Here is an 18,774-nt window from a genome sequence, read left to right as displayed (position 1 = left end):
GAAACAGGCTCTTCGGCCCAACAAGTCCACACTGACCCGCCAAAGCGAAACCCACCCATACCCCTACATTTACCCCTTACCTAACACTACGGGCAATTTAGCATGGCCAATTCACCTGACCCTGCACATCTTTGGACTGTGGGAGGAAACCGGAGCACCCGGAGGAAACCCACGCAGACACGGGGAGAACGTGCAAACTCCACACAGTCAGTCGCCTGAGTCGGGAATTGAACCCGGGTCTCAGGCGCTGTGAGGCAGCAGTGCTAACCACTGTGCCACCGTGCCGCCCACTAGTGGGTACTTCTAATTTCCCCAATACTGACTGGGACTCCCTTAGTGCCAGCAGCTTAAATGAGGCAGAATTTATTATGTGCATCGAGGAAGGTCTCTTGAAACAAATATGTAAATAGTCCAACCAGGGAAGGGACTGTATTGGGGAATGAACCTGTTCAGATAATCAAAGTTTCAGTGGGGAAACATTTTAGGAACGGTGATCATAATTCAATAAGTTCTAAGGTAGTTATGGAAAAATATAAGGTGGGTCTTGAGTGCAAGTGTAAATTGGGGCAAGACTGAATACAACAGTATTAAACAGGAACTGGGAAAACTTGGATTGCAGCTGTTTGAAGATAAATCCATATCTGACATGTAAGAGTCTTAAAAGCCAGTTGACCAGAGCTCAGGACCAACACGTTCTTGTGAGAATGAAACATGAGGATGGCAAGATTCGGGAACCTTGGATGATGAGGCATGTGGAAAGGTTAATCAAAAAGAAAAAGGAAGCAGATGTAAGGCTTTGGAAACAGAAATCAAAGAAGGCCATTGCGAAGTATAAAAGAAGCAGAAAAGAACTTAAAGAGAAATTAGGAGGGCTAAAATGGGCCATGAAAATGACATTATCCACTCCTTTGTCCAACCAGTTTGTTCTCCTCTATATGGGTTTCATCTCCACCTATCATTTATTCCTAACCCATTACCCCACCCTATCTTCTCAATGAAAATCAACTTTTTCTGAGCTACCATCAGTTCTGAAGAAAGGCCACTGGACCTGAAATGTTAACTCTTGAGTTTTTTCCACAGATGGTGCCAGACCTGCTGAGCTTTTCTAGCAATTTCTGTTTTGGGTGCCATGAACTGGCAAGTCCCAAGGCATTTTATATGTGTATTAGGAGCAAGAGGGTAACTAGGAAAAAATAGGTCCACTCAAGGACAAAGTGAAGAATTTATATGTGGAGTCAGAGGAAGGTCCTTAATGAATACTTCGCATCAGTCTTCACTAAGGAGAAAGATATGGATGACGGTAATCTTAGAGAGGGGTTTGTTGATCATCTGGGGCATGTTGATATTAAGAGGTGATGATGTTGGATTTCTTGAAAAACATTATGATAGATATGTCCCCAAGGCTTGATGGGATTTACCCTAGGGTATTAAAGGAGGCAAGGGAAAAGATTGCTGGGATCTTGACAGAGGTCTTTGTATCTTCTTTGGCCACAGGCAAGATCCCAGAAGACTGGAGAATAACCAATGTTGTTACTTTATTTAAGAAAGGCAACAGGGGTAATCGAGGAATTACAGATTTCTGTTTCCGAAGCCTTCTATCTGCTTCCTTTTTCTTTTTGATTAACCTTTCCACATGCCTCATCATCCAAGGTTCCCGAATCTTGCCATCCTCATGTTTCATTCTCACAGGAACATGCTGGTCCTGAGCTCTGGTCAACTAGCTTTTAGGACTCTTACACATCAGATGTGGATTTGTCTACAAACAGCTGCAATCCAAATTTTCCAGTTCCTGCTTAATGCTGTTGTATTCAGTCTTGTCCCAATTTACACTTTCACCCAAGACCAGTCTTATATTTTTCCCTTACTACCTTAAAACTTACTGAATTATGATCACTGTTCATAAAATGTTTCCCCACTGAAACTTTGATTATCTGAACAGGCTCATTCCCCAATATAGTCCCTTCCCTGGTTGGACGATTTACATATTTGTTTCAAGAGACCCTCCTCGATGCACATAATAAATTATGCCTCATCTAAGCCCCTGGCATCAGGGTAGGGAAATTATTGGAGAAGATTCTTAGGTACAGGATTTACTCACATTTGGAGTAGAATTGACTTACTAGGAACAGTCAGCATGGGCTTGATACGGAGGAGGTCTTGTCTCACAAAATTGATTGAGTTTTTTGAGGAAGTATCAAAGATGATTGATGGGGTGGGGGGGCAGTGGATGTTGTCTACATGGGCTTTATTAAAATTTTTGACGTCTATCATGGTAGGCAGGTCCAGAAGACTAAGTCATCTGGGATCCATGGTGAGTTGGTAAATTTTATACAAAATTAGCTTGGTTGTGCAAGACAGAGGACAGTTGTGGAGGACAGTTGTGGAGGACAGAGGACAGTTTTTCTGACTGGAAACCTGTGACCAGTGGTATTGTGCAAGAATCAGGGCTGGGACCTCTGTAGTTTGTAATATATATAAATAATTTGGATGAAAATGTAGGTGGTCCAGTTTGTAAGTTTGCAGATGACATGGAAATTGGTGGAGCTGTAGATAGTGAGGAAGGATTTCAAAAGATACAGCAGCTTACAGACCAGGTGGAAAGTTGGGCAGAGAAATGACAGTATTTAATCCACACAAGTGTGAGGTAATGCATTTTGGCAGGTCAAATACAAAAGGAAAGCATTCTGTAATTGGCCAGACCATTAGGAGCATTGGTATACAGAGGGATCTTGGGGGTCTAAGTCTATAGCTCCCTGAAAGTAGCAACACAAGTGTATAAGGTGGTAAAGAAGGTGTATGGTATACTTGTCTTCATTGGTCGGGACATTCAGTGAAAAGGTTGGCAAGTGATGTTGCAGCTGTGTAAAACTTTAACTTGGCCATGTTTGAAGTATTGTGTGCAGTTCTGGTCATGACATTATAGGAAGGATGTGGAGGCTTTGGAGAGGTTGCAGAAGAGGTTTACCACAATATTGCCTGTATAGGATTGAATTAGCTATAATACAAACTTGTGAAGAAGGGTCACTGGACCCGAAATATTAACTCTGCTTTTTCTCCTCAAATGTTGCCAGGTCTACTTAGTTTTTCCAGCAATTTCTGTTTGTCTTTTGGGCAAACTTGGATTGTTTTTCACTGAAGTGTCAGAGGCTGAGGGAAAACATGATGGAAGTATATAAGATTAGGAGAGGCTTGGAATGTTGCTACCTGGAATGCACTGCCGGGTAAGGAGATAGAAGCAGATACAGTAGCAATGTATAAGGGGCATTTAGACAAATACATGAACAGGCAAAGAAGGATTGGAACATGTGCAGAGATGTGTCTAGTTTATAATAGCATCACGGTCAGCACAGAGTTGATGGGACAAAGGGCTTGTTCCTGTGCTGTAATGTTCTATGTTCTCCAACAGGCGGCACCATCCTCTCAGTATCCACCCTGTCAGATCTGCTCAGAATCTTACAAATTTCAATATAACTTGTTAGACCTCAGCTTCAGTATTGTGTGTGTGGGCGCCACATGCTGGAAAAGATGCAAATGCAGTGGAGAAAGTGCAGAAGTGCTTTATAAGAATATTGCAGGTATGAGGAATATCAGTTAGAAGGTTAGATTGAAGAAGTTGGGACTGTTCTGCCTGGACAGAAGAGGGGAGCTGATTGAGGTTGCCAAAATCATGAGTGGGCAGCATAGGGTAGATGAGGAGAAACTGTTCCCACTTGTAGAATAAACAAAAATGAGAGGGCGTACATTTAAAGTGATGGGGAAAAGAAACTGGTTGATGTGAGAAAAAAAACATTTGCACACAATGAGAAGTTAGGTACCGGGAAATGTGGTGAAACAGGTTCATTTCAGGAACTCGAGAGGGTATTGGTTGTTTTTTGGATAGTAATGGTATATGAAGATAAGGCAGGAGATTGGCACTAGATAATAGAGCCATTGCAGGCATAGACTCCCTCTGCATTGGAAAACTTTTGTGATTCTGCTCTAATGCAATATTGCAGCGAATCAATTTTGGCCTGGTCTTTTACCAAAGGACAGGCGCACATTGAAAATATGGGATGGCAAGATTGAATTCTGAAATCTTTAGAATGCAACATCATCTTTAATGGGATGGCATGGGAGTGGTTGTGCTGATGGCCCACACGCTTCCACATCACACAGTGGCAAGTTCCTGGTGGGGCTCATGAACAATGAGTGGGAATTGAAATTTTCAATTGAGAGGTGGGGGTAAATGGAGATTCCAGGACATGTCCAGATGGAGCAGTTGCTGGGAGCACGAGGGTAAATCATGCATGCCAATGATGGCATTGGTTCAGTTGCTGCAGGAAATGGGAGAAAGACCCAAGTTATCCAACCAGTACCAACTGGTGTTCGGAATTCTGTCCTTGTGAACGAGCAGTTCAAGGATGATGTGAAGCTGTTGGCATAATTTAGGTAGTAGAATGCAGATAGAGGAAACCCTGATGAATGATTGGCAGTTGGCAGAGGAGTTGAGATGAGATTTGTGAATCATGTTGTGGCTGTACAGGACATTGGTGAGGCCACTTTTGGAATACTGTGTTTAATTCTGGTCTCCCTGCTATAGGAAAGATGTTGCTCAACCTGAAAGGTTGCAGAAAAGGTCTAGCAGATTATTGCTAGGTTTGGAGCGTTTGAGCTCAGGGAGGAGGCTGAATATGTTGGGGCTATTTTCCCTGGAGCCTTGGGGTGACCTTGTCGAGGTTTATAAAATAATGAGGCCCATGGATAGGGTGAATAGCCAAGGTATTTTCCCCACCGTGAGTCTAAAACGAGAGGGCATAGGTTTAAGGTGAGAGGGGAAAGATGCCAAGGGACAACTTTTTCACGTAGAGGGTGGTGCATGATTGAAAAGAGTTGCCAGAGGAATTGGTGCGAGTTGGTACAATTACAACATTTAAAAGGAATCTGGATAGATACATGAATAGAATGGGTTGTACGGATATCGGCCAAATGCTGGCAAATGGGACTAGATGAATTTAGGATAGCTGGTTGTCATGGACAAGTTGAACGGAAGCGTCTGTTTCCGTGGTGTACGTCTGTGTGACTCTGACAATGGAAAGAGTAACAAGGGGAGTTTCAGTAGATTAACCTTCCCAATCCGGAAGAAAACGGCAATGAGCTGATGCCGGGCAGCAACCCCACCCCCACCCCGCGCCCCCCACCATGGCAGCCCTATAGTTGTAGCTATCAAGGTCACAGTGGCACTGATTTTATATGAATCCATGCTGTCCTCACTCCTCAGTCAACAACACACCCTACCGTCATGTAGTGTTCCTATCTCAGAAATGAATGTCCTGAGCACAAGCACAGAGGGTTTTGCTGCCATCATTGGATTCCCACAGAACCAGGAAACCATTGATTGTACTCACACATGCATGAAGGCAGCAAAACAGCAGCCAATGGAATTCCTCAACAGAAAAGACTCCCACTCACTGAATGTCCAGCTGGCCACGTGAGGTCTGTCATGATTCTTTCAAAGAGTCTCAGGTACTGCATCTCTTCAGATCCACATCCAGCCTCTGTGAGGGGCTGCTATGAGATATTGTTTACTTTTTGAGGAGGGAACACTTGGCCCATCCAGTATCTGGGCATTGATACAGTGAGGTGCTTCAACTAAAACCATCTGCTAACACATTCCTGTATTAAACTGACCATGAGTATCTTAGGTAACAAAGAAAACATAGACAATAGGAGCAGGAGTAGGCCATTCCGCCTTTTGAGTCTGCTCCACTATTCATACAGACATAGAGTCATAGAGATGTACAGCACGGAAACAGACCCTTCGGTCCAACTTGTCCATGCCGACCAGATATCCCAACCCAATCTAGTCCCACCTGCCAGCACCCGGCCCATATCCCTCCAAACCCTTCCTATTCATTGAGTGAGAGTTACTGATGATTCATTGGCTGTTTGACCTCATGCTATTAAGGACAAAAGAGTTTTGAGTTTGTTCAGTTTGTGGGCACCCAGATGCCTGTCACATGAGTATCACTCACCTTTCCAGACCTCCACAGATTATTGAAGCACATTCTACACTATTGTTCCTCACCTGGCCCCTGCCATCTTTCAAATGACATCCACTGTGGCTGCCTTTACATATGTTTTCTGGGTTTGGTTGGTGTAAAGACCTTGTGTTTTTATTTTCCTGTATTTCTAATTGTGGGCAAAAAAGTAGAAAAACCGAAGGCTGTTGGATGTTTTGAAAGCAAGTGACCGATTACTCATTGTAAGCAGTGTTTACACAGCTGCTTGTTCAAGTATTGGTTAAATTGTGGTTGCAGATGAACTGGAGCTGAGTGGGTTATGTACAGATACATATAGATTGGTCTGTGGACAACCCACCTATTATCCATGGCATAGGCTTTCTGCTTATTAATAATTATGTGATCAGTCAGAGATGGATGAACAGCTTGGAACTGCCAACAAGATACAGACTTCCACCAGCTCAGGAGCTCTCTCTGTTCTCTGCCTGAAGAAAACCAGTTTATCTTTTATTCAACAGTTTATGTATTCGCTTTCTAATCAACCTGTTCAGAGATGCTATCATACAACTCTGAATCAGTTGGAACTTAAATCAGGCATCCTGGCTCAGAGGTAGGGACACTATTATTGTACTACAAGATCCCCCTCTAAATCATAGGTGTAAACAATCTTCATTTTAAGTAGCAACCAACATGTTCAGAGATCTTACGACATGACTCTGGAGCAGGTCAGTCTTGAACCCAGGCGTCCCGGCTTAGAGGTTAGGATCTTACCACAGTGCCACATTAGGCCCCCAGCAGTTTGTATAAGCTGTGATTTTTAACTGATAAGTGAGCCAGCCACCCTGTGTGTCTCACAATCAATAGAAATTCTAGATAAGGAAAACCAAAAAGCAACATTCTGCCCAGTCAAGAATCATCTCAGGAATGACTGAACTGCCTTCCCAGCCTTTCCCTCTGTCTGTTTGTTCTGTATAAAGGGGGAGCTTATAATTTATGGAGTTAAATTAGAAAAAGCTGGTTTGCAAGTGCAGCAGGTAATTAAGAAGGAAAATGGAATATTGTCCTTCATTGCTGGAGGGGTGGCGTTCAAAAACAGGGAGGCTACGTTGCATCTGTACAGGGCGCTGGTGAGGCCACACCTGGATTCTGGATCAGTGGTGCTGGAAGAGCACAGCAATTCAGGCAGCATCCGAGGACAGGCAAAATCAACGTTTCGGGCAAAAGCCCTTCATCAGGAATAAAGGCAGAGAGCCTGAAGCGTGGAAAGATAAGCTAGGGGAGGGTGGGGGTGGGGAGAGAGTAGTAATGTGTACAGTTTTGGTCTCCTTCCTTGAATAAGGATGTACTGGCATTGAAGGGGTGCAGAGGAGATTTGCTATGTTGATTCACTATGTTAAAAGGGTTGGCTTATGTGGAGAGACTGAGTATACTGGGACTATTTAATTGGAATTTAGAAGAATGATGGTGAATCTTATAGACTCATATAAAGTTATGAAGGGAATAGATAAGATAGAAGCAAGGAGGTTGTTTCCACTGGCGGGTGAAACTAGAACTAGGGGGCGTAGCCTCAAAATAAGGGGGAGCAGATTTAGGACCAAGTTGAGGACAAACCTGTTCTCTGAAATTGCCTGCCCAGTAAAGCAGTTAAGGCAATCTCGTTGAATGTTTTTAAGGCAAAGATAGAAAGGTTTTTCAACAGGAAAGAAATTCAGCATTATGTTGAATGGGCGATAGGTGGAGGTGAATCCACAAAAAATAATGAGCCGTAATGTTATTGAATGGTGGGGGCAGGCTTGAGGGGCCAGATGGCCTACTCCTGTTCTGTGATATCACAATTGTTTACCTGTAGCTAGAGTCTATTTACTTGTAATAAATGGTCATGCTTGTTAAGTATAGAAACCCATTCCAAGCTTTCTGTCAAGCTGTTTCTAAGAGAGAGGAAAAATTGGGAAATTTTAGAAACGTTTAACTTTTTGTGATGGCTCTTTGGAATAACAGGGCTTAATTTCTGGCGAGCCAGTGCAGCAGGTAACAGCAAGACCCTGGAAGCATTTGTGCATCTGGATGAATGGAAGAGTGTATCTGTCCTCTCAGAGACAGCATCCTCAAAGGAGGCTTTGGAGAAAGCCGGGGTCACCCCTGAACGCCCGCCCAGCTCAGCGCTGGCCATTTGAGCTCCATGTGGCTCCATTCCTCCAGGCTGTGGCAAGTCCAGTCATGAACTTTATCTTCTGAAATCATCCTCTGTAGTCGTGAAATTGCCTATGGAGCAATCAATGCTTTTGCATTTGTGAATGGTGCAATGTCACAGATAGTATGGCTCAGCATGGGAACAGGAGCTGGAAGTGCTTCAGGGTTCCTGAGCCCAGACTGAAAGTGCAACCCCGAACACGGCAGGACCAAATAGCACTGATCAGAGCACCATACTTTCATTCCCGGAAAATACTGAATGTTTGAGTCTCTGTATTCTGGCAAAATTATGGAAAGTGAAATAAAAGTTAGTGAGAAAGTGAACTTGGGACCCTCAGAACAAGGGGGCCAGCAGGTCAGGGGTCAGGTGATGGGTGGATATGAAACAAACACTCAGATGTACGGTTTCATTTCTGCTGCTGGCTGCTGAGTCTGCCTGTACTGACTCTCACAAACATACGAGTCAGGACATTCTTACAGTGTGATAGACAGGCTGGAGACTCAGATCGATGTGTAAAATTCAGAAAGGAGAAGTTTAATGAGTGACTTTAGCAAACGCCCTGATCTTTGAAAAGCTGACTGAAGCTTTTTGACTCAGCGTTTTTTGGTGTTCCTATTGAATATTTCTCTTCCTTTGCATATTGCCCTGTACCCAGGTCAGTCTTGTAAATACATTTTTTGTGACTGACAGGAATACACCCACATGTAGAGTTAGGAAGGCAGAGCTACTTTATGTGGAAGATCTGCCATTAAAGTTTATCGTCTAATGACAATTTCAGTTGAGAATGCTAGATTGATGTAGCTCTGAAGGAGCTGAGCACCAGTCATTACTGACAAAATGCAATGCTGGTGAAAGGGAAGATAAAACTTTGATTTGCTTAGCATCTTCCCAGACCTCAGGATAGCCTAAAGTGAAGCACAACCAATGAGTTTCTGTTAGAAATGTAGTCACTGCTGCAGCATCTAATTCATACACTGCATGTTAATACGAACATCAACCTGCTGGTAAACAAACGTTCTATTTAATCAAGGTTAGTTCAAAGATAAATATTGTCTCAGACAACAGGTGAACTTTTCATTCATCTTCCAATAGAATCATAGAATCATTTACCCTCATCCAGAAGGGCACACCCACCAGCAGTCCGGCACTCCCTCAGTAATGACCCTGTGATAATTCGGCACTCCCTCAGTACTGACCCTGTGATAATTCGGCACTCCCCTCAGTACTGACCCTCTGAAAGTGCAGCATTCCCTCAGTACTGACCCTCTGTCAGTGTGCTGTTCCCTTAGTACTGATGTGATGCAGGACATAGATGACAGTCCTTGATCTGGGATTTCTTTGTTTTAACAACTCTGACTGTACAAAATCATGTTGAATCCAGAAGGAAATAAATGCTGGCCTTGCCAGCAAATTGAGGGGAGGAGATGCCCTTGTGGTCTTATCGGTAGACTGTTAGTCCAGAGACCTAGGTAATGTTCTGGGGATTTGGGTTTGAGTCCTGTCGTAGCAGATGGTGGAATTTGAACTCAATAAACATCTGGCACTAAGAAGCCTTGAAGAAGTTTTCCTCCTCTCTCTACAAGAATTTCAGGGAGTCCCTCTCCCACTGCAACTCCTCATTTCCCCTTCCCCCACCTCATCCCAGTTCCAAACTTCCACTGTCCCCATGACCTGTCCTACCGGCCTATCTGCTTTTCCACCTATCCACTCCACCCTCCCCTCCCCCCGACCTATCACCTTCATCCCCTCCCCCACTCACTTACTTTCTATGCTACTTTCTCCCCAGTCTAATGATGACCATGAATTGATTGTCAGGAAAAACCCATCTGGTTTACTAATATCCTTTAGAGAAAGAAACTGCCATCATTACTTGGTCAGGCCTGCATGCAACTCCAGACCCACAGCAATATGATTGACTCTTAATTTCTCTCCAGGCAATTAGAGATGGGCAATAAATGCTGATGTAGTCAGTGACAAGCACATTCTGTGAATGAATTTTTTAAAATCGCCTCATGATTAATTTGATTTATTGTTGTCACATACTGAGTGCAGTGAAAAGTATTGTTCTTTATGCTGTACAGGCAGATTGTACCATACAACGTGCATCAGGTGGCAGAACAGAGTATAGAATACAGTGCCACTGCGATACAGAAGAATTTGCTTAGAAATGCACTTCCATTCCAGGGCTTTGTTCATGAAACATGATACTGTACCTCATAATATGGGGCGGCACGGTGGCTCAATGTTTAGCGCTGCTGCCTCACAGCGCCAGGGACTCTGGTTCGATTCCAGCCTCAGGTGATCGTCTGTGCACATTCTCCCCGTGTCTGCGTGGGTTTCCTACGGCTGTTCTGGTTTCCGTCCACAAACCAAAGATGTGCAGCGTAGGTGAATTGGTCATGCTAAATTGCCCATAGTGTTCAGGGATGTGTTGGTTGGATGCATTAAATGGGGGTAAATATAGGATAATAGGCTGGGGGAATGGGTCTGGGTGGGGTTACTCTCAGAGGGTCAGTGTGGACTTGTTGGGCCAAAGGACCTGTTTCCACCTGTAGAGATAATATCTTATCTCCACACTGAACTCAAAGTGAAATGATATAGGATGTAGAGCACAGAAATTTGCCATTCAGCCTACCGAGTTGGTGGCAGTGTTCACAATTCCCACCCACTCTTATCTAAATCCGCTATTGTAGCCCTCTGCTCCTCCATCTCTTTCAGACGCTATGTGACACTTACCCTTAAATACGTCCACACGATTCACTTCAAAGTGAATCAAACTTTAAATCCTGTGGGATGAGTTGCACATCCTCACCACTCTCTGTGTGAAGAGGTTTCTATTGAATTCCTGATTTGATTTCTTGGTGACTAACTTACATTGACGGTCTCTACGTTCTGCTCATCCTCACAAAGGAGGTGCTCTCACTGTAACGACTCCAACAAAAGCTCTAGTTGCTTCCAAGAATTCTATTAGTTCACCCCTCAGCTTCTGTTGTCAATGTTGAACCTTTCCTGATATCTGGGATCATCCTAAGATCTTCACTCCGCCAACTCCAGTGCTTCAATATCCTCTTCATAACATGGTGACATCGATAGCATGCAGTGTACTAAGTGGGATCTAAGCAAGATTTAATGCAGGCTTTGAATAACTTGCAACCTTTACAAGCATGTGTTACCCATCCCTAGTTGCCGTGGAGAATTCTATCCCTCCAGTAAATAAAGCCAAATGTTTGGTTCATTTCTTAATGATCTTTCTAACTTGTGGAACCAGACATAGTGATTGGTGTGTCTATACTCTGGGATCCCTTTGTTTCTTACCCCAGTTAGATTCACACTCTCCAAGAAATAAGTGACTCCTCTGCTCTTCTTTGTGAAATATACAACCTCGAATTCATCAGTTTTGAACTTCACTTGCTTATTATTTGCTCATTCTGTAAATTTACTATAACTTATTATAACGCTGTAATTTGTTGCAGTCCTCCTCGGTATTGACCCCCAGATCCTATTCACAAATTTAAAAATTATTTTTGTTTCCAAAGTCTAAATCATGTTTGGAAATCCTGAATAGCAGTGTTCCCAGTGTTGGTGTCTGTGGGACATCAGTACCCACCTACCCAAGTTTGATTTTCAGCCCTTCAAAATCAGCTTTGACTGAATCAATTCACCATACTTATGTCCTTCTACATTATATCTACAATATGATATAATATTACATTCTGTATCATCCCTATTTTTACTTTTCTTTTAATTCACTCATAGAACATAGAACATTACAGCGCAGTATGGGCCCTTCAGTTCTCGGTGCTGTGCTGACCTGTGAAACCAATCTGAAGCTCAACTAACCTACACTCTTCCATTCTCACCCACATATTTATCTAATGACCATTTAAATGCCCTTAAAGTTGGTGAGTCTCCTACTGTTGCAGACAGTGCATTCCACAGCCTTACTACTCTCTGAGTATAGAAACCACCTCTGATACCTGTCCTATATCTATCCCACCTCAATTTAAATCTATATCCCCTCGTGCAAGCCATCACCATCCGAGCAAAAAGGCTCTCACTGTCCAGCCTATCTAGCCCCTCTGATTATCTTGTAATGATCATGATCATGGGATGTGGGCATCACTGGCTGGGCCAGCATGTGTTACCCATCCCTAGTTGCCCTGCCTTCCTGAACCACTGTAGTCTATGTGCTGAAGATAGACCGACAATACTATTAGGGAGGTAGTTGTATCTGTTCTTGTTATTCCCCCTTACTAACTCCGATAATGAATACTCCCTTGTTGTGCTTTCTACATACTGGGGTGGAGAGGAATTCTGTATAATTTGTTGGAACTCCATTTCTTTATCCCCTTTACTGTTCAATTAATATTAAATAATATCTCTGCAATTATTATTCGGTTCAATTCCATAATTTATCTGCATCTTTGTCCCTTCAACTCCCTTCCACTGTCAGCCACACTGGAGATATGACTGCTTCATGTGTTTGACCCTTTATTATCTTTTATCTTTCACTGTATGAATTCTATTTTTGCCTTGCTGTTAGCTGAGTTCTCAATTCTCCTGCCACTCTATTATTCTAAATATGTCCAGTTACTCCAGCTCCTTGCATTTCCTCTGTGAATTTATTAATATACATTAGAATTAGAATCCCTACAGTGTGGAAACAGGCCCTTTGGCCCATCAAGTCCAGACCGACCCTCCGAAGAGTATCCCACCCAAATGCATTGTCCATTACTGTACATCTACCCCTGACTAATGCACCTAACCTACGCATTCCTGAACACTGTGGGCAATTTAGCATGGCCAATTCACCTGACCTGCACATCTTTGGACTGTGGGAGGAAACCGGAGCACCCGGAGGAAACCCACGCAGACACGGGGCGAACGTGCAAACTCCACACAGCCAGTCGCCCGAGGCTGGAATCGAATCCCTGTCCCTGGCTCTGTGAGGCAGCAGTGCTAACCATTCAGCCACCATGCCACTCCTCCATTTTCCTGTCTCAGTCATCCCTGCCGTTAGATATGATTTAGATTATCAGCCAGGCTCACAGAGTCACTTGTGCATCCTTGCAGCTCCTATATATGCACACCTGTTCTTGGTAGGCAAAAGGAATCTATCGGTGTGTTCATTCAAGAAAGGGTTTTGGAGACTGTCAATCTCTGCGGCATTCCCATAACAAAGTGTGGACCAGTCGGAGTCTACCTTTCCGGTGTGAGTTTAATCTGCTAAAATAAACAGCTAACAGTTGCTGCTTTGGTACACCAGTCAGCACCCTCTTTTCATGCTACAGAAATTGTTCCTTTCTCAGTTTGGTTTCTCGCACCTAGTCCTAATGAGTGCAAGATGAAACGATTTGACTTCATGTCTCTTCCTGGTAATGTTTAGACTCTGGGTAGAGCCATTATCATACAGTCGTCAAGCATGGAAACAGACATTCAGTCCAACTCATCCATGCTGACCAGGTTTCCCAAACTAAACTCGTCCCATTTGCATGCATTTGGCCCATATCCTTCTAAATCTTTCCTATTCATCTACCTGTCCAAATGTCTTTTAAATGTTATAACTGTATCTGCATCTACTACTTCCTCTGGCAATTCATTCCATATACAAACTACACTATGTGTGATAAAGTTGCCCCTCAGGTCCCTTTTAAATCTTTCTCCTCTCACCTTAAAATTATGTTCTTTGCTATCACCTTATCTACGCCCCTCACGTTTTTATAAGTCTCTACAAGGTCACTTTCGTACGCTCCAGTGGAAAAATGTCCCCAGTTTAAATTATACAATCACTACAGTCCAGATTAACTCTGCACTGCCCTCCAAAGAGCATTCCAACCAGACCACCCCCCCCCCCCCCCCGACCTTATCCCTGTAACCTGTAACCCTACATTTACCATGAGTAACCCACCTCACCTACGCATCCCTCAACACTATGGACAATTTATCATGGCCAATCCACCTAACCTGCACATCTTTGGAATGTGGGAGGAAAACGGAAAGCGGAAAACTTGAAGGAAACCCGCGCAAACATGGAGAGAATGTGCAAACTCCACATTGACAGTCGCCCAAGGGTGGAATCAAACCCAGGTCCCTGGTGTTGTGAGAGAGCAGTGCTAACCACTGAGCCACTAGGCTGTCCCACTGAGCTTATCTAGCCTCACCTTATAACTCAAACCATCCAGTCCGACTAACATCCTGGTAAATCTTTGCTACACCCTCTCCAATTTAATAATATCCTTCCTATCGCAGGGCGACCAGATCTGGACACTGTACTCCAAAAGTGGCCACACCAATGTCCTGTACAGCTGCAATATCATACCACCAATTTTAGTGTCATCCACAAACGTACTAACCATACTTCCTATATTCTCATTCAAAACCATTATATAAATGACAAACAACGGTGGACTCAACAGTGATCCCTGCAAAACATCGCTGGTCACAGGCCTCCAGTCCGAAAAACAGCCCTTCACCACCACCTTCTGTCTCCTATCATCAAGCCACTTTTGTATCCAATTGGCAAGCTCTCCCTGAATCCCATGTGAACTAACTTTACTAACCAGTTCACCATGCAGAACCTTGTCAAAGGTCTGTGGGATTAGTTTGATACAGGGCTATGAGAAAGAGTGGCACAGTGGAGTTAGCCTGGGATTGGGATTGAAAAGAGGTAGAGGGAGGCAGTGGGGGTAGTGGGATTGGTTTGGGGATTGAAAAATGTCTATGGGGAGGAGCAGGGCAGTGAGATTAGTTTGGGATTGATTAAGGGCTATGGGGAGAGAGGGGCAGGGGGATTAGTTTAGGCATTGATACTGGGTTATGTGGAGGGAGAGTTAGCATTAGTCTGTGAATGATACAGGGTTATGGGGAGAATGAGGGGGGAGGGGTGTTGGGCAGTGGGATTAGTTTGAAGATTGACGTAGGGCCATGGGTGAGTGCATGGCAGTGGGGTTGGTTTGGGGATCGAGACATGGATACAGGAAGAGAGCAGGCCATTTGGATTAGTTCAGGTTGTGAGGAAAGGGGAGGGGGAGGGGTGTCAGATTAGTTTGAGATTGACACAGGGCTGTAGGAAGAGAGTGTGACATTCAGATTAGGTTGAGATTGATACACAGATGTCTGGTGAGTGTGCTGCAGTAAAGTTAATTTTGGATTATTAATCAAAGGAGCCACCGAGAACACAATGTGTCAAATGGTCCATTTTTGTAGTGAAAACGCTTGGGACAAAAGCCATTGAGGCCACGAGAACTAAGCAATGAAGAACGAATATTTGACATTGGCAATTTTTAATCTCTCCCTTCCCCTCTGTTTCCCTTCATTGGTGTCTGAGCTCTTTGTGTTTAACTCTTGGTTGCTTTTTGTTGCAGGCAGGGGGGGTCGTTCCGTTATGACAAGGTGGTGCTGTGAGAACAATGTCCACGGTGTCTATCACTGATGTTGATTATGGTAAGACAAACGGCCCTCCACTTAAACCCCGCAGCTCATTTTTTTTTAGGGCGATAATACCAAGACACTTATTCTGCTGAGAATGTAGAATGTTGAGACTCACTCTAATCCAAGCTGTTGGTAATACCAGACAAGTCAGATCCCAGAGAGAGACCTGGTTTTATAAACCTTAGGTTTTCTTTCTCTGCTATTTGTTTACGGTGGTGGTCCTATTTCAAATTTCAGAAGTAGACTTGGACCGCCAACAACAAACTTACAAGTACTCAAACCTCAGTGAACGGTCACCCTGTTTGCACTTGGGAACAAATGCATGGGTTAGCAGAACTGAGAACTTCTTTCTAGAGATTTCTACGAAGTGCCAAAGAATCGTTTCCCCAAACATAAATTTTTGGTCAATGTTAAAATAATAGCAACATTTGCTCAGAATGAATCTGCATACATTGCCTTACCTTCTTGGTAGTTCTGACTTTTCTATCATGCTGGGACATTGTTGGCAAATACAGGTCCTCTTCACTACTTTATGTGAATCCAATGCACTAAACTGTTCAGCTCAATGGTTTTAAATCCCTCGTTTATGCCAAAGGAAAACTTCAGACAAGCATGGCATCTGGGAGAGTGTGACCTGGACAGTGTTTGGGAGTGGCGTGGAATTAGGAGAGAGTGAGTGTGACCAGTGTCGGGGACAGCAAGTATGATCGACTTCTGGACAGTCAGTGTCATCAATGTCCGAGAGAGTGAATGTAGTGAACCATGTCATCTTCCAACACATTATTGTTTGTGGGATGTTCCCATGCAAAAAGAACTGCAGTATACATCTAAAAATGTTGTGGAGGTGCCGGTGTTGGACTGAGGAAACAATGTTAAAAATCACACAACACCAGGTTATAGTCCAACAGGTTTATTTGGAAGCACTAGCTTTCGGAGCACTGCTCCTTCCTCAGGTAGCTAGTGGAGTAGGATCATAGGACACAGAATTTATACCAAAAGATCATGGAGTCATACAATTGATGTTATATATTGAACAAACCTATGGGCGGCACGGGCGGCACGGTGGCCTCACAGCGCCAGAGACCCGGGTTCAATTCCCGACTCAGGCGACTGACTGTGTGGAGTTTGCACATTCTCCCCGTGTCTGCGTGGGTTTCCTCCGGGTGCTCCGGTTTCCTCCCACAGTCCAAAGATGTGCAGGTCAGGTGAATTGGCCATGCTAAATTGCCCGTAGTGTTAGGTAAGGGGTAAATGTAGGGGTATGGGTGGGTTGCGCTTCGGCGGGCCGGTGTGGACTTGTTGGGCCGAAGGGCCTGTTTCCACACTGTAATGTAATCTAATCTAATCTAAAGTCTTGAGAGAAGTTCTGGGATTTACATATTAATGACTCAAAACTTGCAACTAATTCTAAAAGATGAAAGCCTTAACAGCAATCTAGGTTTGTTCAATATATCGCATTAGTTGTATGACACTATGAAAGCTTTCAAATAAATCTATTTTTAACTTTATCTGAAATGGAGCAGTGACTTCACTTTCAAAAGATGTAAACATAGCCTGGTAGTAATTGACCAGGTCAAAGACAGCTACAGTAACTCTATTCTACAAAGGCCATCACAATAATAGAGACTACACTGGCTGTGAATGTTTGTGAAATTCTTTAGAGGCAGGTGAAATATGAATGTGATTGATTCACTCATTATTCGACTGAATTAAATGAGTCTTTTGCAGTGTTACATGAAACAGGAGCTTTGTTAGCACACATCTTCCTGTTCTGTCTGACCAAATCATGTGATGAAGCATCACTTCCTGTGATGATATGCATGGATATGAGTAGCATATTAAATAATTAGGATTAACTCATTAACAATGCAAGGGAGCACATGAAACTATGTTGGAATCTTGGGATAATACAGTATACTTGGCACTGTGCAGGCATTTTGGTAGAATCATTCAGTTAATTTCCGCCTTGGCTATCTCCCTATAACTGTGCAAATTCCTCTTATAACAGCATTTATCAAATTCCCTTTGAAGTTTTTGAAGCTGCTTTCACCGTCTTTCAGATCTGCACATCTTACTATGTGAAACAGTTTTGCTACTCATTTCCTGCTCTATTTCTTCGTAAAAATAACATGTGCCAATACCCTCCTAAACATGCCTTGCAGGAGAAAGTAGACTGTTTCTGCACATATCGAGGACAAGTGTCCGGGTCAAACAGGGATCATCCTGACAGCAGTCTTCAGTCTGCCAGAGACCCTGCAGTGAAAGCAAGAGTTCAACTCAATCCTGCTGGATATCAGGACAAAGCAACTCACAGCTACTGGGCTGACGATGTGAAAATAGAGTCTGCGCTCTTCTCTCATGCCAACCAGAGCCTGGGTGAGGAAACCTTTGCTTGACTAGAATGAAGCGTGAATGAGTCGGTCTTCACACAGTGGCTAACAGAGCAAACAGGTGGCAAAGCAAAAGGCACTGGAGATGGAGAAGCTCAGAATACTGCGGACTCGGAGGAGGAAGCAAGAGGCACCATAATAATTCTGTGATTCTGAGTTTGCAGCAAGGGATTGTATGGGGAATGGTTGGTGAGAGCAAGGGAAGGGAGATTAAAAAAAAGAGGGTCAGTTACACTTTCACACCGTCCTCATTTCAAGGGGGAAAGATAATGACAGTCAGTAAAAGTTAGTGGGTGTGCGAGAGGAACATGTGCATAGGGTAAGCCAGGAAGCCAACGTCGATTTTCCTGCTCCTCGGATGCTACCTGACCTGCTGTGCTTTTCGAGCACCACACTTTTGATTCTAATCTCTGACATCTCCAATCCTCACTTTTGCCTATTTTGACCTAGCAACACGAAAGGAATGGTATTATGTTTCCAGGTCAGGATGGTGAGTGGCTTGGAGAGGAACTTGCAGATGGTTAGGAAGGAAGGGGTTAGGGGATAGTTCTTGTAGGGATGTGGTGGTTAGTAGATAGGTCAAGAGGAGTCTAGTGGATTTGTGAGAGGGAAAGATTAGGGATGTATTTCCAAGGGAGAGGTGATATAAAGTTAAGACACCATAGCCCTCAAAGACAGATGGGGCATGGATAGGGTAAATAGGCAAAGTCTTTTCCCTGGGGTCGGGGAGTGCAGAACTGGAGGGCATAGGTTTAGGGTGAGA

General features: G+C 43.8%; 1 protein-coding gene across 4 annotated transcripts in view; it reads left to right on the top strand.

Moving 5' to 3' along the window:
• LOC122558003 (oxysterols receptor LXR-alpha-like) overlaps window positions 1-18,774 on the top strand; it is a 72,518-nt gene that overhangs the window by 18,371 nt on the left and 35,373 nt on the right. For all 4 annotated transcript variants that reach the window (XM_043706319.1, XM_043706316.1, XM_043706317.1 and 1 more), the window contains 2 exons: window positions 15,555-15,633; window positions 17,784-17,997. In XM_043706319.1, the coding sequence (XP_043562254.1) occupies window positions 15,622-15,633; window positions 17,784-17,997 (226 nt within the window). In that variant the 5' untranslated portion in view covers window positions 15,555-15,621. The remainder of the gene's footprint in view (window positions 1-15,554; window positions 15,634-17,783; window positions 17,998-18,774) is intronic.

The sequence above is a fragment of the Chiloscyllium plagiosum genome, chromosome 16 (genome assembly GCF_004010195.1).
Source record: "Chiloscyllium plagiosum isolate BGI_BamShark_2017 chromosome 16, ASM401019v2, whole genome shotgun sequence".
NCBI lineage: Eukaryota > Metazoa > Chordata > Chondrichthyes > Orectolobiformes > Hemiscylliidae > Chiloscyllium > Chiloscyllium plagiosum.
Note: the sequence above shows the minus strand (reverse complement) of the source record. Positions and strands in the feature narration are given on the sequence as shown.